The sequence below is a fragment of the Giraffa tippelskirchi genome, chromosome 1, assembly GCF_054371585.1.
Source record: "Giraffa tippelskirchi isolate mGirTip1 chromosome 1, T2T-mGirTip1v1.2.pri, whole genome shotgun sequence".
Lineage (NCBI taxonomy): Eukaryota > Metazoa > Chordata > Mammalia > Artiodactyla > Giraffidae > Giraffa > Giraffa tippelskirchi.
In genome coordinates this window covers 27,495,353-27,519,892 of record NC_137275.1, presented here as the reverse complement: position 1 = coordinate 27,519,892, position 24,540 = coordinate 27,495,353, and the positions used below count along the sequence as shown (strand labels likewise).

The 24,540-nt window shown below is 38.5% G+C and overlaps 2 protein-coding genes across 19 annotated transcripts in view; one reads left to right on the top strand and one right to left on the bottom strand.

Moving 5' to 3' along the window:
• Positions 1 to 18,367, bottom strand: part of ANKRD17 (ankyrin repeat domain 17) — a 180,789-nt gene extending 162,422 nt beyond the window's left edge. For all 9 annotated transcript variants that reach the window (XM_081586784.1, XM_081586786.1, XM_081586770.1 and 6 more), the window contains exon 1: positions 17,774 to 18,367. Coding sequence is in view for 7 of the 9 variants with exons in the window: in XM_081586770.1 (XP_081442896.1) it covers positions 17,774 to 18,193 (420 nt within the window). In the remaining 2 variants the exon portion in view is untranslated. The remainder of the gene's footprint in view (positions 1 to 17,773) is intronic.
• A 338-nt stretch (positions 18,368 to 18,705) lies between these two features.
• The window catches only part of ALB (albumin), a 141,967-nt gene continuing 136,132 nt past the window's right edge, over positions 18,706 to 24,540 (top strand). For 4 of the 10 annotated variants that reach the window (XM_081586850.1, XM_081586820.1, XM_081586841.1 and 1 more), the window contains exon 1: positions 18,730 to 18,999. The gene's annotated coding sequence lies outside the window, so the exon portion shown is untranslated. Of the gene's footprint in view, positions 19,288 to 20,868; positions 22,488 to 24,540 lie in introns of those variants that run through there. The other 6 variants (XM_081586830.1, XM_081586898.1, XM_081586859.1 and 3 more) reach the window with 4 other exon arrangements.

Here is a 24,540-nt window from a genome sequence, read left to right as displayed (position 1 = left end):
ATAAAATAGCTAAATCAACTGATTAACTATTTGGAAACATAAGGCTAAGTTCCTATCTTCCTCCAAAGTCAATATAAATTCAAATTATATGAATTGAATGTAAAATTAAGAGGCTCAATAGCCAAGAGGTAGAAGCAACTCAAATGTCCATCAATGGATGAATGGATAAAACAAAATGTAGTATATACATACAATGGAATATTTAGTACTAGAATGGAAGGAAATACTGTCACATGATACAGCATGGATGAATCTTAAGAATATCATGCTAAATGAAATAAGCCAGTCACAAAAAGACAAGTACCATATGATTCTACTTATATGAAGTATCTAAAGTAAAATAATCAAAATCATAGAAACAGAAGGTAGAACATTGGCTGCCAGGCGTTGGAGAAAAGGGAAATGGAAATCTGTTGCCCAGTGAGTATAGAATTTCAGTTTTACAAAATGAAAAAGTTCCGCAGATCTACTACACAACAATGTGAATGTATGTAACATTACTTAGCTGTACGTGTAAATGGTTAAAATAACAAATTTTCTGTTGTATTGGTAGCCACAATTATTTTAATTATAAAAAATTAATAAGTACACACTAAATTACTTAAACCACTAAGCAATTACTTAACTATAAAGAGATGAAATAAAGCACTTGATCAAACTTCTAGCAGCTCAATGGCAAAACAGTTAAAAATAAAACATATAAGGTTAAAAGGAAAAAGGCTACATATAAATTAAATCTGTAAAGCACAATTTGTGTAAGACTGATGTAAGACTGAAATTATAGTTTCTCTCAATAAGTTTAAAGCTCTAATATGAAATGAATAATCTACATAGAAAATACAAATTAAAATGTTACTAAAATCAAACCCAACAGAATGTTAAAACTACATCATAGTAAGTATTTCAAACACAGTTTAATATTAGTAAATTTATTATTGCAATTCACTATATGAATAGCTTGGGAGTGGGAAGAAAGAAAAAATTATCTTTTCAATAGATGCCAAAAGAGCATTTGATAAAATTCAGTATACCTTTTCTGATACTATTTAGTAGGGTAAGAGAAAGAGATATATTAAATTGATAAAGTGAAAGTTTTAGTTGCTCTGTTGTGTCTGACTCTTTGCAACACCATGCACTGTAGCCCACCAGGCTTCTCAGCTTCTCTGTGCATGGAATTCTCCAGGCAAGAATACTTGAGTGTTCAGCATTTCTTCTCCAGGGGATCTTTCTGACTCAGGGATCGAACCCAGGTCTCCTGAATTGCACGCAGATACTTTACTGTCTGAGCCACCAGGGAAGCTCATAAAGAATGGAGTATGTGTATGCATGTATGCATGCTCAGTTACTCAGTTGTGCCCAACTCTTTGCGACTCATGGACTGTAGCCTACCAGGCTCCTCTGTCCATGGAATTTTCCAGGCGAGAATACTGGAGTGGGTTGCCATTTCCTACTTCAGGGGATCTTTCTGACTCAGGGATAGAACCCATGTCTCCTGCGTCTCCTGCATTAGCAGGAGGATTCGTTACCACTAGTGCCACCTAGGAAGCCAAAATTAATACAGGATTATACTTAGAGACCAAACAGCCCTCCCATTACAAGGGAAAGATAAAAATAGCCTATATTACTTTTATTCAGCATTTTGGGAGTGTTCGAAACTGATGCAATAAGAAAAGGAAAACCACAGATGTACATACTGAAAAAGAGAAAACAATCATTATTAGACTCAATATAGCATTTGAGTCAAAAAACAAAAAAAAAACTGACTTAGAAGAATTAAGTTTAGTGGCCATATACACAAAGATCAAAATATCAAAATCAATATGTTCCTAGACTTCAAAAATAACTAAATTAGAAAGCATAACAGAAGAAAAAATACCACTCAAGATAGCAATAAGAACTATAAATAATTTGGAATAAACTCCACAACAAATGTGTAAAACTTACATGAAAACTGTAAAATTTTATTAAAGATAGACAAAGGACGTGAAAAATACAGGCATGCTATATTTCCAAGATAGGAATGTTTCATACTATACATCTATCTCTCCTCAAATTAATCCAAATTTCAATGTATTTCAATCAAGATCTCAATAGGCATATTTAATGACAATTTACAAAAGCCATCTGACAAGTTAAACACACAATATCCCAAATTCTTGAAGATCAATAAGGAAGAACTGCCTCTAAGCCATGCAAACACATTAGACTGAACCACAGAAATCATATTTTTGATGACTTGTGATGTACAAAAAACAATTTCAAAACGTGCAACCTAACAGCTAAAATTGATACGGACATATGAATAAGACAAATAGCTGTTAGGAATTTGGGGATGCTAAAACACTCAAACTCCTCCACTCTTACCACCCACAAATTCCTTTTAAAGTGGTAAGAAACAGATATGAGTCCACTGAAGTATTTAATACTAATAAAGCTTTGTCAAAGAGCTACAGAGCTTTCTATTTCTCACCCCAGTTAAATCTACCCAGGTACATGCAGAAAACTGAAAGGGAAGGTGGAAAAAAGTAGAGGAGAAAAGTTCCTGCAAACAATCCTGTACAGAGAAGGATATCTAAGGTGAAACCTAAAAGATGAGAAGAAATGAAGGGCCAAGTGAAGACCATCCTAGAAAGAAAGTAAATAGACCCCAAGTGAGAAAGTCCACATGTTTTAAGAAAAAGGTCAGTGTGATTAGAATGCACTGAAAGTGATACAAAATGAGGCTAGAAACAAGGAGTAGGCATACAAAACCTTACAGACAAGTTAGAAGTTTGGGCTTTAAGAGCAATGAGAAATCAAACAATAATTTACATTTCAGAAAGACTAGCCTAAATGTTGCATGAATAATAAGTGGAATATGGTAGACAAGAGGAGAGAGCAAGATCAAATTAGGAAGCTTCTATATGAAGTCTAAGTAAGAAAATAACAAGTGCCAAGGTAATGGCAGCAAAGATGGAGTAAGGTAGGAAGTTTCAAGGTCTAATTTGGAGGTCTTATGTCCAATACCCTTTCCCTTCCCATTCTCCTACACCACCTTTTTGGCAACAGAAACAGTCTTTTTGGGAAACCACTTCATGAGGCTCAAGTGGGAACAACCTCTCCTAGTCTACATCTTAGATGGAGTGGAAAAGACATGATTGAGGTCTGAACAAAAATCTTCTTCCACAGTTGAAGCTGCTGGTTCAGGAATGGAGATGTGACCCAAGCAAGGCCAAAAAGATTTTTTCAGGAACCAGGAGTGACTTTTTTTCTTATATTGCTAGCCATAAGAACAATGTAATCCTAAAATTATACTGGTATAAGATATTAATTATCTTCAATATCCACATTCCCTTTTTTCCTTTAGTAAAACACTTCTCCCACAAGTTATATCTGGGTATAATGGCCACAGAGCAAGAGCTAGGTCTTAGGTATAGATGCATAATTAAGTTCTGGCCAATAGGATATAACATGAAGTTATGTTTGCAATTTCTTGGTCAATTCCTCATAAGGAAGTTATCTGTGCTCATTTTTCTATTGCTTATTTCTCATGGGCTACGTATTAGTTTGCTAGGGCTGCCTTACAAAATATATAGACTGGGTGGCTTTAACAACAGCAGTTTATTTTCTCACAGTTATTAAAACTAGAAGTCCATGATCAAGGTATCAGTAGGCCTCTAAGGCCTCTCTCCTTAGCTTAGAGATGGTCATCTCACTGTGTCCTCATATGGCCTTTTCTCTGCATGCACACATCCCTGGTGTCTCTTTTTATGTCCACAGTTCTTCTTCTAAGGATGCCTGTCAGACCGGATTAGAGAACATCCATATGACCTGACTTAACTTTAATTACCTTTTTAAAGTCATATTTTTACATATAACTATATCCTGAGATTCTGGGGTTTAGGGCTTCAGCATGAATTCCGAGGAAAACAGTTCAGGTAATAATAGGGTGAAACACGAACACAATGCTGGTCAGCCAAGGAGCAGACCTCGCAGATGGAGTTAATACTCTAAGGCAGGGCTGTTCAATAAAACTTTCTGCGATGACAGAAATGTTCTAGACCTTCATTCTCCAATATGGTAGCCACAAACGATTATTTAAATTAATTAAAGTTAAATAAAATTAAAAATACAGACGCTCAGTTGTAGTAGCTACATTTCAAGCACTCACTACCATACTAGACAGCCCAGGTTAAGTGATGGTGTAACAACAGAGCAGAAACTTAAGATACACAAAATGACCTGAAGGACTACCCCCAGGTTATCACGTAATCTACCTTGCTTGAACTTCATGTATTTTGGAGTCTCTTTGTTCAACTAACCTATCCTATACTGTAACTAATCAAAAATTTAGAAGTGGAATGCTGCAATAATAAATTTCTAAAAACTCTGATAAGGCTTAGAAGATAGGTGGCAAGGAAGCATATTTCAGGCTGGGAACCTAGCAACCTCTGTTATGCAGAAGCAAAACCATTTTGTAAAACTCTTGCCTACAATAATGAGTAGGACAAATCACCTAACTACCAGGTATGGGGCTATAAGAAAAGCAGTTATAAAAACTAAAGACACTGATGTGTTAGCTATTTAATGAATGACTAAAAACAGCAACTCACCTATGAATTTAAGCAGTTTGTAAGCAGAGATAGATATGAAAATAGTGCCACTGAGAGAAGATCTCTCAGTAGCAAACTCTACCCTGTAAGAGCCCAGTAATCTGGAGGTCTCTTGGGTATGGGAAAGGCAAGTGTCTTGGCATTCCAAATACCAAGAGTTAACTTTGTGACCTCAAAGATTCTTTGTCAGATATAGCAAAGATAGGTAAAGAGTGTTGCTTTCCCACCCATGATGATTTTTGATGTGTCAAGTTGGTTAGGGAAAACTAAGAGGAAAGAAGGGCAACAGTCACTTTGTAAATACTTTCTCTCAGTTATTCAAACAATAGTCTAGGTGCTGCTCTTTGGGATTGCAGGGGGGGGGTTTACAGATATAGTTAAAGTTCCTAATAAGTTGATATTTTTAAGCCAGAGTGATCACCTTTACTGAGCCTAAATTGGATGAGCTTGTAAACGATCGGGTTCTTCCTGACGAGTGTGACTCCAAATACTGAGTCTATAACTGGTATCCCTTTGCCGGATATTCCTTTTCTAATTGTCTATGAACAACACATTCAGCATATGCCCGTGGGGTCCAGCTTGGGTGAGCTCTTAACCAACTCCTTACCTTACAAATTTCTTATTTGTTAGCCAGCCCTCAGAATTGTGTAAGCCAATTCCTTGTAAGCTCTTAATACCTACCTACCTACCTATCTAACATACATAAATCTACTCGTTCTGCCTCTCTAGTTAAACTTTGACTGATATGTCACCTGAGCTGAATATTTCAGATGCCCTAGAGGAAGCCAGGTAACATAGGGAGAAAGGAAAAAGTCTAGTAGAGAGAGAAGAGAATGAGCTGATTTCAAAAAATATAACAAAAAGAGATCTTCTGCTGTAGTTAGTATCACAGGCTGACTTAGAAATCGATTAACTAAATGTTTGACTTTTACCATCAAACCACATTACTGGCCTATAAAACTCTATAACTGAACTTTAAGTAACCCTGCAGCCTCTAAATGTATGCCAACTGGTATGGTGCTATAAAACTTTGCAATCTTAGGAATGTCACACTCTCAAATACCTACTACTTCAGATGAGGCAAAAGAAGATAAAAAGAAGAATCACCTAAGAACAAAGCCAAGGATACACACAACAGTCAAAAAGGCATTCCTCCTATAGAGCAAAACCAAGAGTTTAATCAAGGATTTTACATAGCTGCCAGGGTAGTTTTCTCCTGTCCAGAAGGATTTCATTATTACTACGGACCAATGACTGTGGTCTTACTTATTCTTTCCTTCTCCAAAGAAGCTATTATTATGATTATTCTGTTCCTACTCACCACTATACAATGGGTTGAGCAAAAGAAGGATAGATAATGTTGTTTATTTTACAGACAACTGGACTGAATTAAGGAGAAACGCATTATGTAGATATCCTACACTGTGACCTATATGTAGTTTCCAGCTAGGACTCTGGATTGATTCTCTTGAGAAAGAAGACTATGCAGTGGAAGAAAGGTTTGTACAATTGTTAAGTGGTCAGAAGTTTCAGTCTGGTACTCAAGAAGGAAGGTTTAAATCGGAGACATAAACTTGAGTCATTAGCAACTGCATATATAAAGACACAAAATGAGATGAAAACACCTAAGAAGTGAGCAGATACAAGATGAAAAAGGTCCAGGAAGAGCAATGTGGTACCAAATAACCAAAGGATATACAATGAAGGAGGCAGGACGAAGCAATAAGACCAAAAAAAGCCAGCTAGTAATGTAAAAACAGGAGAGGGTGGTATTACATAAGCAAAGAGAACAGTACTTTTTAAGAGACAAGGATTGGTCAACAGGGTCAAATGCTAATGAAACAATTAAATACTATATCCAAAAAAGATATCCATGTATCTTTGAGGAAAAAAGTCAGAAATATCAAAAGAAAATATTTAAGAAATTTTGTTTAAATATCGGGGTAAAGAAGGTCTCTAGAAGTCATATTTCTAGAACAACTTATTACAAAACAACAGAAAATTTTCTACATTGTAGAAATACTGTAAACTGATAGAGAATATGTGTAACAAATGACACCATGAAGGATTAATAGCCATAAATATAAATACAACCACACACCACTAAAGAAAAAAAAAAAAACTCTAGTAGAATAATAAAGATAAAAGAGGAAATTTTCAAAATAAATCCAAATAAAATATAACCATGAAAATTTGCTCAATGTCAACAGTAATAAGGAAAATGAAGACAAAACCAAAACACTAATTTTTATTTAACAGATTTTAAAAACTAAGATGATCAAATCCAGTATCATTCTTACACATTTTTGAAAGAAGTAAAATGAGAGAATTTATCAAACATAACATGTGAATAAATTCTCGCCCTCAAATTCCATTTCCAGGAATCCATTCCAAAGAAATACTTTTGTACTCAAAAATAATGGTAAAAGAATGTTCGCTTCAGCAATGTATATGCATAGCAATGTACTGAAAACAGTCTAAATGTCTACCAACATAAAAGATCAAATAAGTTACAAACATCATACTACGAAACATTCATAAGTAAATGAGAACAAGTCAAATCTTAATATACTCTCAGACACACCCCTCAACACACACATACCCACACTCACACCTTCTCTCTCATTCACTTCCTCTCACCAAGAAAGAAACTAAAACATTTGACATACATGAAACTAGCAGTATTTACTCTAAGTGTTGGATAAAACCTTTATGTATTAGAAGACATTTTTTTTAAGTATGAATGTATCACTAGTTCTTACAGCTAAATAAATATGTAATCATTGTATGAAGATATCTCCTTAACTGATATATTCTAAGAATGATCACAAATGAAACACAGAAGACAAAATTTTTAAGTGACAGCTCTGCTTTGTATGAAAATTTGATTAATACACATGAAGGAAAAAGAATGCAAAGATGATTTCAAATAATAATGATTAATTCTGGAAAGAGGATTATAAATGATTTTTGTATTTCTCAGATTTCTTTGATTTTGCCAAATTTCCAACAAATATGTGTAAGTGTCTACAAATATGTACACTTAATTATAGAAACTCAAAGCATCACTGACTCAATGGACATGAATTTGAGTAAACTCCAGGAGACAGTGGGGAACAGAGGAGTCTGGCGTGCTGCAGTCCGTAGGGTTGCAGAATTGGACACAACTTAGGAAATGAATAAAAACAATTATATAAACACTGCATTTAAAATCTAACTTAAAAGATATTTAACGTTGCACTCTGCACTGTTCTGTAATTAAATTTTTCATATTTTTACACATCTCTACCTGCAGCAACCATAAGCATACTAGTATAGCTACCTCTTTTCTTACCACAAAATCTTCAAGGTCAAATTAGAGTGGATGATTCTTTGGTGTAACTTAGTAGTCTAGGACACTATAAAAAAGTCACATACAGATCTCATTGTTAAAAAAAAAGAGCATAATACCAAGAATTAGCGAGTATTCTAAGAGACATTCATAAAAGATGTAGAGTCCACCCCATTGGTATGCAAAAACAGAACAATCTCTATGAGACCAATTCTAAAAGCAAACAGATACACTGAAAAATGTTAGACTTCCAGGTAATTACACAGGATTAAAACCATCCTCACAGTTTTTAATTATTATTAATTTTGTCTCAATGAGATTTAAATTTCATGAAGCTGGGAATAATGTCTCAGTGTTTTCAAAATCCTCATAATTCCTAAGTGATTATGCTAGGTCTCAATAATGCGTCTTAAAAAAAAACTTAGAAAAATATACTAATAGTGATACCTATCTTCTAAAAATCATAGAAAACAGAATTCCAACACTGTGCTAAGTTTTCATGTATGCAAGTTTAAAAGTTTTACTAACTATAATGCATACAGCTATGATTTTAAATATGGCTAACTTTCATATCCACTGAGAAGGAAATGATTGAGATTATTACAATATAGACTAAAAACAGCCACATGTAGTAGATATACAATAAATGTTCGGCAAGTAAAAGAATTAACTCCTACATTGAATCTCACATGAGAAAGAACTACACTAGAGGCTTTGCAACAGGACTAGTTTTGTTATTAACTTCACATAAAAAACGAGAGAGAAACATGGCACAGAGAAGGAAAAAGACAATATTGAGGTCAAAGACAGAAGTGAAATAGACCTGGTATAACACAAACATAAGATGTCCTTTTCTTCTCAGGTTTCAGGTTTAGGGCAACAGGAAAGAAGAAAAGGAATAGAACTTCATGTTAACGTTTTTTTATTCCAAATTCTGGAGAAGGCAATGGCAACCCACTTCAGTACTCTTGCCTGGAAAATCCCATGGACAGAGGAGCCTGGTAGGCTGCAGTCCATGGGGTCGCTAACAGTCGGACACGACTGATCGCCTTCACTTTCACTTTTCACTTTCATGCACTGGAGAAGGCAATGGCAACCCACTCCAGTGTTCTTGCCTGGAGAATCCCAGGGACGGCGGAGCCTGGTGGGCTGCCGTCTATGGGGTCGCAGAGTCGGACACGACTAAAGCAACTTAGCAGCATTCCAAATTCAAAACTGACAAGACCAATTTTCTGCAGATCTCTCTGAAATATTTTTCATTCAAAGGTTCTTTAATTGAAAAACAATTCACAAGGAAAAACCAGACCAAGAATTAATTTTAGGATAGGTCTTTATTTCTTCACTTTTCTTTTTTTCTTTTCTGTTCTGTTCTTTTTTTATTGGGGGAAGGGAGGATTAAAAAAATGAAAGATTAAATGAGAGTAAATGATAGCTTGAGAGGAGAATATGCCCTGCTAGAGATGCGTAGCTACAAACTAGTTTCATATATTTGCCACGTCTAGTCTATACTTTCAAATTATCTCAAGAAATGAGTTTACTTATTTTCAAAATTGAACTAACACTATCTAATACACCTCACATTTTCTTCACTTTGTGACTCTATGTGAGTTACTGGTTAATTGAAACTTTAAGTAACAAGAGTAATGAGAATGTAACTATAATCTGCAGTCCTCCTTGATCATGGAATCCATCCCTAATCCACCAATCATTTTTCAGCTCTCACTTTAGAACTTCCCTAGTTTTGGTCATCATTTCATTTTCATGTTACAGCAGACAGAAACATATATAACCTATTTTGTGCAGATGTACCTTACTATTATTTAAAGTAAGAATTATGATTTTGGTTATCTCCAAAACCTTATTTAATCTTGTTCAACATTATGCTGTACTTTTACTAAAAAAGCAGGCTTTGTTTCAGACCATTTAATCAAAACAGCTCATTTTTTACCCAACTCATATAACCGTATTTAACCTTTTTAATCTATTCTCAATAATCTTGTTGTCCATTTCCATCAGCACAATTCAACATTATCTGCATACTTTGAGAGAGTTTTTATTATATGTCAAAATTACTTATAAAAACAATATCAGCTCTAGAAAGAATCCGTAAAGTACTGTGATCTTTACACGTTTTTCTACTTGACCCTCTTTTACCTCTAGTTTCACCCTGAAATAAACTTAAAAAGCCAACTCTAAAAAGATCAGGTAATGTTTATGAGTTTCACAGGATGACAGAAGTCAACCGAAGTTATACTTTCAATAATTAGGTCTATATCGATTTTTTTCACAGCATTTTTGGGGAAGATAAAACTTCCAGCATGTCCCCTTTCAATAATTAAAACCCCAAATTACAAATCATGATAAAATAATACCTATAATGCTCCACAATTCCACTTCCACTCTGACTGGATAAAAATAGTTTCTAAAGACAAAAGAAAAAAAAAGTTAAGAAGTAAAAACACTGTAAGTCAGAAACGGTATTTTGCTTCTGGGTGGCAAGTCGATAGGTACAACTCTACCATAAAGGTAAGGTTCCAGGGACTAGAAGGAGTATTCATATTTACCCACCACCTTCTACTCCCTAATGACTTTTTTTTTCAAAAGGTGAAAGCTGAAAGAAGTCATATTTGGCATAGGCTACCATGGACGTTGGTGCCCCCTATCGGTCCTTAGAAAAATATAAGTAGTATCAGCAGGCAGTAATTCACAAAAGGCAGAGAAACCAGAGATCAAATTGCCAACATCCGCTGGATCATTGAAAAAGCAAGAGAGTTCTAGAAAAACATCTATTTCTGCTTTATTGACTATGCCAAAGCCTTTGACTGTGTGGATCACAATAAAATGTGGGAAATTCTGAAAGAGATGGTAATACCAGACCATCTGATCTGTCTCTTGAGAAACCTGTATGCAGGTCAGGAAGCAACAGTTAGAACTGGACATGGAACAATAGACTGGTTCCAAATAGGAAAAGGAGTACGTCAAGGCTGTATATTGTCAACCTGCTTATTTAACTTATATGCAGAGTACATCATGAGAAACGCTGGGCTGGAAGAAACACAAGCTGGAATCAAGATTGCCGGGAGAAGTATCAATAACCTCAGATATGTGGATGACACCACCCTTATGGCAGAAAGTGAAGAAGAACTAAAGAGCCTCTTGATGAAAGTGAAAGAGGAGAGTGAAAAAGTTGGCTTAAAGCTCAACGTTCAGAAAACTAAGATCATGGCATCTGGTCCCATCACTTCATGGCAAATAGATGGGGAAACAGTGGAAACAGTGTCAGACTTTATTTTTGGGGGCTCCAAAATCACTGCTGATGGTGACTGCAGCCATGAAATTAAAAGACGCTTATTCCTTGGAAGGAAGGTTATGACCAACCTAGATAGCACATTTAAAAGCAGAGACATTACTTTGTCAACAAAGATCCGTCTAGTCAAGGCTACGGTTTTTCTAGTGGTCATGTATGGATGTCAGAGTTGGACAATGAAGAAAGCTGAGTGCCGAAGAATTGATGCTTTCAAACTGTGGTGTTGGAGAAGACTCTTGAGAGTCCCTTGGACTGCAAGAAGATCTAACCAGTCCATCCTAAAGGAGTTCAGTCCTGGGTGTTCATTGGAAGGACTGATGTTGAAGCTGAAACTCGAATACTTTGGCCACCTCATGCGAGGAGTTGACTCATTGGAAAAGACCCTGATGCTGGGAAGGATTGGGGGCAGGAGGAGAAGGGGACGACAGAGGATGGGATGGTTGGATAGCATTACTAACTTGATGGATATGGGTTTGGGTAAACTCCAAGAGTTGGTGATGGACAGGGAGGCCTAGTGTGCTGTGATTCATGGGGTTGCAAAGAGTCGGACACGACTGAGCGAGTGAACTGAACTGAATTCACATATCATTATTAAGTGAAAATTCCTTTTCATCTATAATAAAGTATTGAAAAATTATAAGGATGCTCATTACATCCACATTTCCTAACCCACTAAATTATCCTTACAAAAATGCAGAAAAAACTACAGTCAGAGTGCAAACACACTGTTTCAAGGACCTAAAAATTGACCTGCTAGTCAACAGCTGGTTTACTTTGGATATCAGTAGACGCAGACTAGCAAATAGTCCAGTGAATTTCTGGGAGTCAAAACATATTGCTTTGATGATTATTCCACATCGAAAATTTTAAAATACTAATTCCAATTAAGTTGGTGAGGTTAATGACTAGACTAAACTGAATAATTATAATCTAATAAAAGCATCTGACAGGGGTCCACCATAAATAGTGGCAACCAAGTTCTATAACCTTAAGACTTAAGATTTGAGGTCCCAAACATTTCCAGAGTAAGTGACTAAAGAAGATATATTTACAAACTATTTTTACTTCAGAGATCCGACTTCACCAAAACCTGACAAAGGTAAGATGCTAAGACTTACTATATAACACACATGGTATAGTACGGTAGAATACAGTAGAGATAAAGAGATGCGTAAGACAAGGGTTTCTATCTTCAGGTCTGACAGAACACAGCAGACTAGATAAAAGCGTTTCATCACTTTAAAGGCAAAATATAAGGATTTAAGAGGAGAGTAGGCATAGTGTTAATTAACCAGAAAGAACAAATAAATCTTGGATCTCCTACTTCACAACACAAATATGCCTTCTTCATTACCACAGTACCTTAGAAACAAGTTTCCCAATTCTAAACAATCCGTATAAACGCTTGCCTGATTTCCTACAACCACTGCAGTAAGAATGTTTCAAATTAACAAGGTGGGAGGGAGGGAAGTCAAATACTTCTCTGAATATGGTATCTAACGAAAGTTTTACACACATACTATAGGTGAAGGGAAGAAAAGAAAAAAGAAAAAATATATATAAGCACCTTCAACAAAATCTTGGGTTTATTTAACTCCAGGGTATTTGCAGCTTATCCAGACCCCAACTTAACATCGCCTATTTAAAAGGATTTTTTTTTTCTTAGCTTAATAAAGATAACCTTGAAATGCTTAAGCCTTAAAAGGCAGGGAGAAGCAAAAGATTGCCAGTAGAGGAGGTGGTTTTCACTATAAAGCTTCATTATGTTAACTGCTAATTCTAAATGGTGAAAATGTGAATATACTTATCTGTGCTCTCTGTATTTCTCCTCCCAACCCACCAACTTTATAGACAAGAAAAGCAATATTCAGGGTAGCTAATTTGTCTTCAGTAACTGCCATACTACCAAAAAGTATCCTCCCCTATGTCATCTGAATTTGTTTTAACTTTACCTGATATGTCAACATCAGATGAAGTTGTACTCAACATCATACAGCATAACAGAGCATATGAATATATGAATGAATAGGCAGGCTTTGAATCAAAGGTTAAGTTCCACTTTGCCACTTATCAGCTATGTGGCCCTGATGAAGTTATCTAAAACCCTTTTAACCCTGTATCTTTGCATTTTAAATGAATATGATGAATATCTCCTCCCAACATTTGTATACTTATCATACTTCATTCGGGATATACATTTAACCATTTGCTTTCACTCTCATACTTCCTCAAACTTATATTTAATCATTGGTGCATTTTAAATCAGTGTGTCTTAAAAAAGTTTTGCTCACTGTTACTTACTTAATACAGCAAAATTCCTCCTATATAATAGAAACTACAAACATTTATGAATAATGAAACAAATATGATGACACCATAGAATTACGGTGAAAACGGGAATATATGAAAATTGTATTCACTCATTTAATTCTCAAAACAATGCTGTAAGGTAGAATCTACTATTATCATCTTTTAAACATGAGGAAACCAGAGAGACATTAGGTAACTTGCCCAAGATTACAAATGTGTGTGATGGATCAAGGGTATGAATTCAAGCTCCATTCCTGCCCTTAACCATTACGTTAGACTGGTACTGAATAATAATTCATATTATGCTTTTAAAATGTAAATATATCTAAGGTGCTCAATTTGATAAATATAAATCTATCTTTAGGTACTTATCAGGCAATCAACAATCAATGTCTTGGTTTAAATGGCTTTGCCTTAATACCTATGAGATCACCATTACTAACAGAAGTAATTAAGTGATTGCAAGTTGTTAAAATCCAAACTTCAGTTATTGGTCAGCCACAGATCCAAGAAGGAAGGAACTCTATACCTACTCCTGGTTTCCTAAATGAATTCCGGATCTTCCTTAGTTATTAGTTATTTACTGAAAAAATTTTTATTAAGTACTATGCTCAAGTAGAATAGGAGACAAGATAATTATGACAGAATTACTTTCTCAAAGATCTTACCATCTTATTTACAAATACTGCTTTGTCTTCTCTGGGCTAATCTGGGATTCTACCATAACAACAAAGGAACTTGGCATTTTTCTATGAAAAAACTAACAAAAAGATTTGGAAGTGAACTTGAGGAAACGTAATCTACTTCTGAAACAACCCTACTCTTTGATGTCTGTCTATAAACAGATGCTCCCTGGCCTTGCAAATCCTTTCAAAAGTGAATGAATAAGTAAGTCCTAACTTATTTACTGGGCTCCTGTTGTCTGAAATATCTTCACTAGGTTTGTTATTTAAATTTAAAACCTCAAATTACCTACCAAATATAGATGGAATTCTGATCAACTCCTACTGTATTATATTTTATGCATCTTTAACAAAAATGTTACTTTTGAACATGAGTTCTACCTTTAATAGCAAGCTTTTTCCCCTTTGAATTCTGCTTTAGCAAACACTGATGCCATTTAATAACATTTAAAAATAGGTTCAACAGAATGTAATGTTGTTTCTGAAATGGAATATCAACTCCTGCAATTTCAATAATTTTATCTTATACTATTCAAGTTAAACTGCATCAGACTTTTTATGTTAGGAAATACATTTCCATCTATTTTCCATATTGGTCAGTCACTCATTGAAAGCTGACAGAATTATTATAATTTTCAATTTTTGATCTAAGGTTTTGCATCACATTGGGGAGGTGGGTAAAGGAGTATCTGAAGTTGCACAAATTATCTACAACATGGTTATCCCATTCTGAAACACTGAAGAGAAAATCCAATTCTCAATAACCTACATTAACATTTAGAAAAAGTTAGATTCTTCTTCTTAAACATTCAAATAAAGCTTTTATTTAAATCGAATCTCCTTTCCTTCCAATGTTCCCTCTTTTAGCAAATATATAAAATATCCAGCTAGGATTTCATCAAAGTAAACATAATATTTTTTGTTATATTATCCTCCACTTTTTCAGGTTAAATAACCCCAAAACTATAACCTTTTGATGATTTTTATCTGAAGGATAATCTCAAAGATGCAATCCATATTTTTCATCATGTAGCAAATAACAGGGTGAATCAGAGAAAGGACTTAAGTACAACTATTAGCCATAAGATTTCCTAGCCTTGTAAAGTTAAAGTTCTGCTGACATGTCGATGAAATGGTAGTGAAACAAAAAACACTGCGTAACTCATCCATTTAGCTTATAATGTATACTGATAACTAGGTTTATTTATTTATCTTGGTCAAGGATGGAGGCAGGTGCAGAGACATACCGTACTTCTGTCTGCTTATCCTTCATCACGTACCTATACAGATTTATTTTTAATGGTTGTGCTTTCTTCCACTTATTTCTCCTGACTCATTTCCGTAACAAATGACAAACCCATTGTTTATACTGCTGGACAGAAGACAGAATAAAGCATATTAAAAATAAGGAAAACACTTCTCTAATTGATCAGTCAACATATATCACTCCTATTTTCCAAGGAAAACCAAACCCAACTTACAAAACTAACACACCTACAAGCTTGAGCCTATTCTACATGATTTAATGAATTACTAACTTTTGCTTATTATAGCCAAATTCCAACGGACAGAACTATCTAGGTATGTAAAGTTTAGAGAATAATAATATTTCAGTAAGTACTACACTCAACTTGATATTAAGTTCCAAACCAGAACTTGATATTTTGTTATAGAATTTAAAATTTTAATAAAATACGGGTATTTTGCATAAGCTGTTTGACTGTGTTAGCTTGCAATGGACTGCCTATTTTTTGAAAGAGGTCAGGAGGGGAATACAGGGACTAAATTGTAATGAAAAGTATACTCGTCTGAATCAGCACAAAACTTTGATCTCCACTTTTGTTGCTACCACCACTGTCAGTTGCTTCTTAAAAAAAAAAAAAATTCTTTATCCTCATTTTTAAAATAAGAAGGTTGGATGAGATTATCTCTAAAATGTTTTCTCATCTCTGTAAAAATAATGCAATTAAAGAGTTCTAACTAACATAACAGATTTTACTGGAAGGAAGGATCTTGTTCTATCCTTTTTTCACTGTTTCATATGCAAGCTGAGCTACACACTATTCTGAAACATTCAACTACGTCAATACAAAATCTATCAATACAAATGTACCCTTGGAATTCAGTAGGCTAAACAAAATAGTAGCAAGTGTCCATTTTTTTTGGTATACATACTTCAACAATTACATCTCTTCAGATATAACTTCAGTCAGTTTGAGGTGAAAGAGAATCTGGTCTTCTACTAATAGACAAGTCTCAAATTCTTCAAAAGGTTATTTCTTTATTTGAAATTAGGGAACCCAAGCTCCAATAATGCAATTTTCAAAAAACCCAGCCTTGTATCAAAATAAGCTGTGTTTGTGGAAAAGAATAAATGGCAAGTGGTACTTTCAGATAATTCAGTTGTTCTCTCTTATAACTAAATTTATAATCAGCCTTTAAAAAGCGGTTTTCCCTCTGTTGCCTTAAGTTACAACTTCTTTCTTCAGATCCAGAATTTCTAGCTTCAATTTCAGGAAGCAGACAAGAGAGTTACAAAAGACCTGCTAACTAGTAAGGCTAACTCTTAGCTTGTTCTCAGTATGGTATGTTTTACTCAGCTTTTGGTTAAATGCCTTCTTTGAAGAATGAGGGCCTGCAACGCCGCCTGTCTGTGAACCCAGGAAAAATTATAAACAGTTATGAAACCAGATCACTAGGACAGACCAAGAGGCCTTCTTCCTATTCCAACTCGCCACAACCAAGCCTGGCTCCCAAGCAGCCTCTTAGGCTGCTCCACATTCTTTGGAAAGCAACAGGGCCTAGCTTAATTCTTCCTCACCAAGGAAGCATTTGAAAATGTATGAGTATGTACATGTAAGGATCAAATACGTTTTTCATCCACTGAGTCATATATCAACGTAAATGGATATAAGATCAGTTCATCCAAAATCTTTGAAAGATCGAGGAAGTGAAGGTGACTTCAGCAGCCACAATTATGGGGGGGGGGGGGACCTGCAGCAGAACAGTATGGAAAAGTACAGCTTCTCACGTGTCTCTCACATACACAAATACTTAGCTCTCAGTCCATTACAAGCTTGCCTCCCCCTCAAACTGCTCCCCTCCACCTCTCTAGTGGGAGAAATCTACCAACCTCCTAATCGTTCCCCAAGAGACTCTCCTACCTATTATCTTACCCCTCCCGCTTTGGTCCCGCCCCCGCCCCAGGAGTAATAGGGCCCTACTGGCCTGAGGTCGACCCCGCCGGGTGTGCACACAGTGAATCTAACCAATTCCTTCCATCCTTAAACGTGTGAACCCTGCCAGGGTAACGTGCTGTGCACCAAGTCTGTGGACTCTGCGGTCCTCCCACCCCCACGTGTCAGCTACCCTCCCCCACATGTCCACACCTCACGATTTCGGCCCGGGAAAGAAAGCGAGCGGTGGAAAGCCTGGCCCCGAAGACAGATCAAGCCCGCAGGCATCTGTCCCCTCGCAAGTCCCCTCCCACCTTTGGCCCCGACCCTTTACACTCCCTTCCTCCCTCCTTCCTTTGAAGGCAGGCCCTTGCCTCAGAAACCTCCTCTTCCTCGTCGTCGTCGTCCTCTTCTTCCTCGCTGTTGTTGCTGCTGGTACCGCCGCCGCCTCCGCCGCCGCCGCCGCCGCCTCCGCCTCCACCGCCGCCGCTGTTGTCGCTGTCGCTGCTGCTTTCGCTGCTGCTAGGGGGTCGGCAAGTCCGGTTACGCTTGGCCTTGTGGTGCTGCTGCTGCGGCGGCTTCTTCTTCAGGAGCAGATCGCAGACTCGCACCATCCCACGAGGAGACGAGGCCGAGCGAGCCCCGCTGCCGCCGCCAATGCCGCTGCCGACCTCCGCTGCCGCCGCCGCCGCCGCCGCCGCGGGGGGGCCCGCCACAGCCGCCACCGCCGGGGGGCTCCCTTCTCCCTCAGCCGCCGCCGCTGCCGCCGCCACCGGAACCGTCGCCTTCTCCATCTCCGGGGAAAGAGGGAGGGCGCGGACGGGGGAGGGGCGTGGGGGCTACGCTCTACCGCGACTTCGGCCGCACCGGGGCCGACACAGCGATCGGTGCCGCCTCCGCCGCCACCGCCTCGGTCACCTCTACTGCCGCCGCTGCCGCCGCCGCTCCGCCAGCTCTCACCTCGTCTCGCGATACTAAGGGCGGGGAACCTGACGATGGGAGGGAGGGAGAGGGAGGGAGCGTGAGGGAGCAAGGCGGGGGGTGGGGGGAGCGAAGAGGGAGACCCGATTGCCCGGAGATCCAGCAGAGGGGAGACTACCGAGAGTCGGGGGAAGTGTGCCTAGGGCGACTTCCGATGGGGGGGGGGACGGCGGGGACAGAGGAGGGCCGCGATGAGTGCCGTAGCGCCCGCTAGCACCCGGATCGCTTCTCTTTCCTCGCTATTTCCCCCACACACAGCCCTTCAGACCTCCCTTCTTCCTTCCTCGCTGGTGTCTAGAACGCAGCCGCAGGCGGAAGTACAAGTGACGCCATCAGCCGTCGCCTGAGCGGTGGCGCGCGGGTGGCCGAAAGACGAAAGTGAGACTTAGAGGGCCGGGTCCCCGGCCTCCGCGAGCGGGCGGTGCTGCGGTGCATGGGGCGGGCGGCCGAGCGGGCGGGCTGGAGAGGAGCAGCCCGGGCCGGGTGGGGAGCGAGTACGGAAGCTCGGGCCAGACGCTTTGTTAGCAGGAGGCCCGGACAGCCTGATCCGGGAGGTGGGGCCTGGTTCTGGACTGCCGTACGTAGTTTCGTTCCTGGCCATTTTTTCCACCGCCAAATGGTGAGTTAGGGCTTTGGATCTTGAGAGCTGGCGTAGTATAAAGGAAAGAGCCCCTTTTGCCTCAGTTTGAGTCTTGGATCATAGACTTCCTGAACCTGAGTTTACACTTGTGTTACCAACATAAGGAGTTCGATTAAGTGATGTCTGAGATCACTGCAACTCTAAAGTTTCCAAAGGGCTGAAGACAGGAGAAGAAAGCAGGATCTGTGCCTGACTTTGCAGACGATTTAGTGAATGACCCCGATTTAGTCCTTCCACTCCATCACCTTCTTGGCTTTTATATGTGAAGTAAGCATCATAAGTAATCATCCTTATCTGTGGATCTCTTAGAAGGAATATTGTGATAGGGGTTGTGAGTTTATTTGTGGGTGTCTGAAGAACTTGCAGGACTTTTGAAATAATAGCGTAGCTTATTGAACTCAATTATCCCTTTCAGGTTCAATAAGAGCACAGCAGCATAAGGAAAATGAAGGAAACATCAAAGACAGATGTACTGGCACAAGATAAAAAGTATGCCTCAGCTGACATAGTTGCCATTTTAAGACTGCTAAGTTTAGCTGAGTGTGCCTGAATTTTTTTAGCTTTTTTTTTTTTCTCTTTAGCATTGGCATACCATATGAAATGTGGGCAGTTGCCAGTAGTCTGCAGAGTACTATGGCAGAATTGGCAATGACTAAATCGATTCATTCAAGAAAAAAATCATGTGCCTACTATGTGCATAGTTTATAAAATTTAAGTCTGTTTCCAGGGGCTTTGCAGTGAATAAGCACACAGAGTGCTAACCATCTGCCTGTTCCTCTTGTACAGTGGTTGCTAAGTGCAGAACAGTATTGTGCAGCTAAGGTGCTCAGTCGTGTCCGACTCTTTGCAACCCCATGGACTGTAGCCCACCAGACTGCTCTGTCCGTGGGGATTCATGCAAGAATATTGGAGTGGGTTGTCATGCCCTTCTCCAGGGGATCTTCCCAACCCAGGGATCGAGGTCTCCCTCATCCTCAGGTACCTCAGACTTGGTACATGTATTCTGTACCTTCTGAGCCACCAGGGAAGCCCAGTACATTGTATATCTTAACACTGCACATTTAGGTCATAACCTTAGGTGGATTCCTCTCTCCTACTTGTATATTCTGAAGCACCTTTTTCACCCTACCCACTAGAATACTTTTGCAGTCTTTAAATCCCAGCCACATATAATTATGTAACTTGACTTCAAGCTTCACAAGAAGCCTGATGCTATTAGACAAAAATGTCTTCAATTTTCCAAATGCTAGAAACTTAGATACTTCTGAATCTTTCCTTTCCTCCAATATCAGTGGAATGAAACACTCCCTGCTTTTACATAAGATGAATTGTCTATTATACAGAGTGAAGTAAGCCAGAAAGAAAAACACCAATACAGTATACTAACTCATATATATGGTATTTAGTTAATCGGTAAAGATAACCGTGTATTCGAGACATCAAAAGAGACGCAGATAAATAGAACAGTATTATGGACTCTATGGGAGAGGGCGGGGTGATATGGGAGAATGGCATTGAAGCATGTAAATTATCATGTGTGAAACGAATCGCCAGTCCAGGTTCGATGCATGATACAGGGTGCTCAGGGCTGGTGCACCGGGATGACCTGGAGGGATGGGATGGGGAGGGAGGTGGGAGGGGGGTTCTGGAAGGGGAAAACATGTATACCCATGGCGGATTCATGTCAATGTATGGCAAAACAAATACAATATTGTAAACTTAGAAAAAAAAAAAAAGATGAATTGTCATCTGTTCTCTAGTTCCAATCCCGTATTTCTCTTTTATCTTTTCTGTCTTCGGTCCTCTACAATTGTCCTTCCACTCTATCTCCTTTCTTCCACAACCAAGCTTTAAAGAGTACTCTACGTTCAGTGTCTCTTTTTATTATCTGAATCTCATTTATTAACTCTCTGCAGTCTAATTTCTGCACCTATCACACTATCAAAAATACTCTTAAGTAATCTCATTATTTAGAAGAAAATGAATTCTTACTCTTTTATATAATAAGGAAATAATTAATTTATTGGAACTAGTAGAATAAGGGTGAACCTACTGAAATGGACAAAGCCCCTCGAGCGACTTTCTGTTACTTTTATCTAGCATTTTTTTTTCCTTTTAGAACCTTGTAGCAGAGTCATTCATGAAAATTATTTATTCTTGGAGATACAGCTAGACTAATTTTACCAACTTCCATTTAGTTAGTTGTGGTCTTGTAACTGACTTTTAGCCTATGAAATGTAAGTGGAAGTGATGTGCTCATTTCCAGGCTTAATGAAGTCCTTCCATCCTCACTCCTTCTCCATCACCTTGAAGCTAGTGAGTATATTGAAGATGCCAGAGCCAGAGAAAGATCATGGGTGCTAAATTACTACTTGGAATACAGATACTTCCAAATTAGAAACACTCCTTTTTGGACTTCTTGTACGAGAGAAAATTGAGATTTGAGAATTTATATGTTCCAGAGCTTGAATGACCATGACTAACCCAGAAATTGGTACTGGAAATGGAGTATGCTAAAACCGTAACCTAAAATATGTTACATTGCCTTGGTGATGATGCAGCAGATGTTAGAGATACTGGCATCAGAGACTGGAAGGAGACCCATGTTTTGCAGTGGCAAAAGAGGTGTTTAAAACTGTTACCCATGATAATTGAAAAGCATATTACCTACCTATTGAGATTGTGACCCAGTACAGTCTCAGTAATAGGAGGAAATAGTTGAAAAGAGTCAAAGTAATACTATATTTTGAGTTTTACTTTCAGCAAGATATTACTAAAAAGATAAGCTCAGGAAACAGTTGCAGAAATGAACATGCATAAAAGTATTTGGAAAGATTGGAAAAGCCGAGTTTTTCTAGACCTGTAAGAGTAAAATATGAAACTAGAAGAGGCCTTGAGTACAGTCTTGTCAAGATTTAGTCCCGGAACAAAGATCAGATCAAGACTTTGGCCTTTCCATCCAAGACCATTATTTTAGATGGCCTCAGGATAGCTGGGATGATGTTCTTACAAAACTAACATGGGGGCAAGGAAACAAAGTAAATCATTTTTGACAATTATGTAAGCAAGAACTTTGGGTGTAGTTACTGGAATCAAATAGTTGATAGGACTAAACTTTTAACAAATTTTACCACTAATCAGATCATGAACCCAATTAAAATTTGTTCCTGTGATGCAACTGTTCAACCCCAAATTTGCATAAGTAGAAAATAGGACATAAATGATTTACAGCTCCCCGGTACTCACATGGAGAAGGAAATGGCAACCCACTCCAGTATTCTTGCCTGGAGAATCCCAGGGAAAGAGGAGCCTGGTGGGCTGCCGTCTATGGGGTCGCACAGAGTTGGACACGACTGAAGCAACTTAGCAGCAGCAGTACTCACATAGGATGTGGCCATGGAGAATAATGGACAAAGAACATTTCAGAGGCCATATAGAAGACAGAGGGCACATGTTTCTCTCCGAAAGTAAGTTGGGATCTCATCAAACTTTCCTCCACCCTTGGGGTAGATGGATCACAAAATACCTGCTCAATATTTCATTCTTTTTATGTATCTGTATTGCCTAGTGTCTCACAGTTTTCTCTTTTTCCAATGAGAGCATATTCTAGTTACCTGTTTCTGATCTACCACTGTACGTTTTGGTCCACAGTTTGTTGTGATCAGACAACTGTGTAGATCACAACAAACTGAAAAACTTAAAGAGATGAAAATACCAGACCACCTTACTTGCCTCCTGAGAAACCTATATGCAGGTCAAGAAGCAACAGTTACAGTGGGCCACAGAACAATGGACTGTTTGAAAATTGGGAAAGAAGTATGTCAAGGCTGTATATCGTCACCTTGTTTATTTAACTTATATGCAGAATACATGATGTGAAATGCTGGACTGGATGAATCACAAGCTGGAATCAAGATTGCCAGGAGAAATATCAGCAACCCCACATATGCAGATGATACCACTCTAATGGCAGAAAGCAAGGAGGAACTAAAGAGCCTCTTGATGAGGGTGAAGGAGGAGAGTGAAAAAGCTGGCTTAAAACTCAACATTCAACAAGCTACATTCATGGCATCTGTTCCCATCACTTCATGGCAAATAGAAGGGGGAAAAATGGAAACAGTGGCAGATTTTGTTTTCTTAGGCTCCAAAATCACTGCAGATGGTGACTGCAGTCATGAAATTAAAAGATGCTTGCTCCTTGGAAGAAAAAACCTTGACAGTGTATTAAAAAGCAGAGACATCACATTACCATCAAAGGTGTGTATTAGAGCAAAGCTATGGTTTTTCTTGTACAAATGTAAGAGTTGGACCATCAAGAAGGCTTGAGAAACCTGTATGCAGGTCACGAAGCAACAGTTAGAACTGGACATGGAACGACAGACTGGTTCCAAATAGGAAAAGGAGTACATCAAGGCTGTATATTGTCAACTTGCTTATTTAACTTATATGAAGAGTACATCATGAGAAACGCTGGGCTAGAGGAAGCACAAGCTGTAATCAAGATTGCCAGGAGAAATATCAATAACCTCAGATGTGCAGATGACACCACCCTTATGGCAGAAAGTGAAGAAGAACTAAAGAGCCTCTTGATGAAAGTGAAAGAGGAGAGTGAAAAAGTTGGCTTGAAGCTCAGCATTCAGAAAACTAAGATCATGGCATCTGGTCCCATCACTTCATGGCAAATAGATGGGGAAACAGTGGAAACAGTGTCAGACTTTATTTTTGGGGGCTCCAAAATCACTGCTGATGGTGATTGCAGCCATGAAATTAAAAGACGCTTACTTCTTGGAAGGAAGGTTATGGCCAACCTAGATAGCATATTTAAAAGCAGAGACATTACTTTGTCAACAAAGATCCGTCTAGTCAAGGCTATGGTTTTTCTAGTGGTCATGTGTGGATGTGAGAGTTGGACAGTGAAGAAAGCTGAGCACCGCAGAATTGATGCTTTTGAACTGTGGTGTTGGAGAGGACTCTTGAGAGTCCCTTGGACTGCAAGGAGATCCAATCAATCCATCCTAAAGCAGATCAATCCTGGGTGTTCATTGGAAGGACTGATGTTGAAGTCGAAACTCCCAATACTTTGGCCACCTCATGCGAAGAGTTGACTCATTGGAAAAGACCCTAATGCTGGGTAGGATTGGGGGCAGGAGGAGAAGGGGACGACAGAGGATGAGATGGCTGGATGGCATCACTGACTCGATGACATGGGTTTGGGTAGACTCCAGGAGTTGGTGATGGACAGAAAGGCCTGGCATGCTGCAGTTCATGGGGTCGCAAAGAGTCAGACACGACTGAGCGACTGAACTGAACTGAGCTGATGCTTGAAGAATTGATGCTTTTGAATTGTGGTGTTGGAGAAGACTCTTGAGAGTCCTTTAGACTGCAAGGAGATCAAACCAGTTGATCCTAAAGTAAATCAACCCTGAATATTCATTGAAAGGACTGATACTAAAGCTGAAGTTCCAATACTTTGACCACCTGATGCAAAGAGCTGACTCACTGGAAAAGACCCTGATGCTG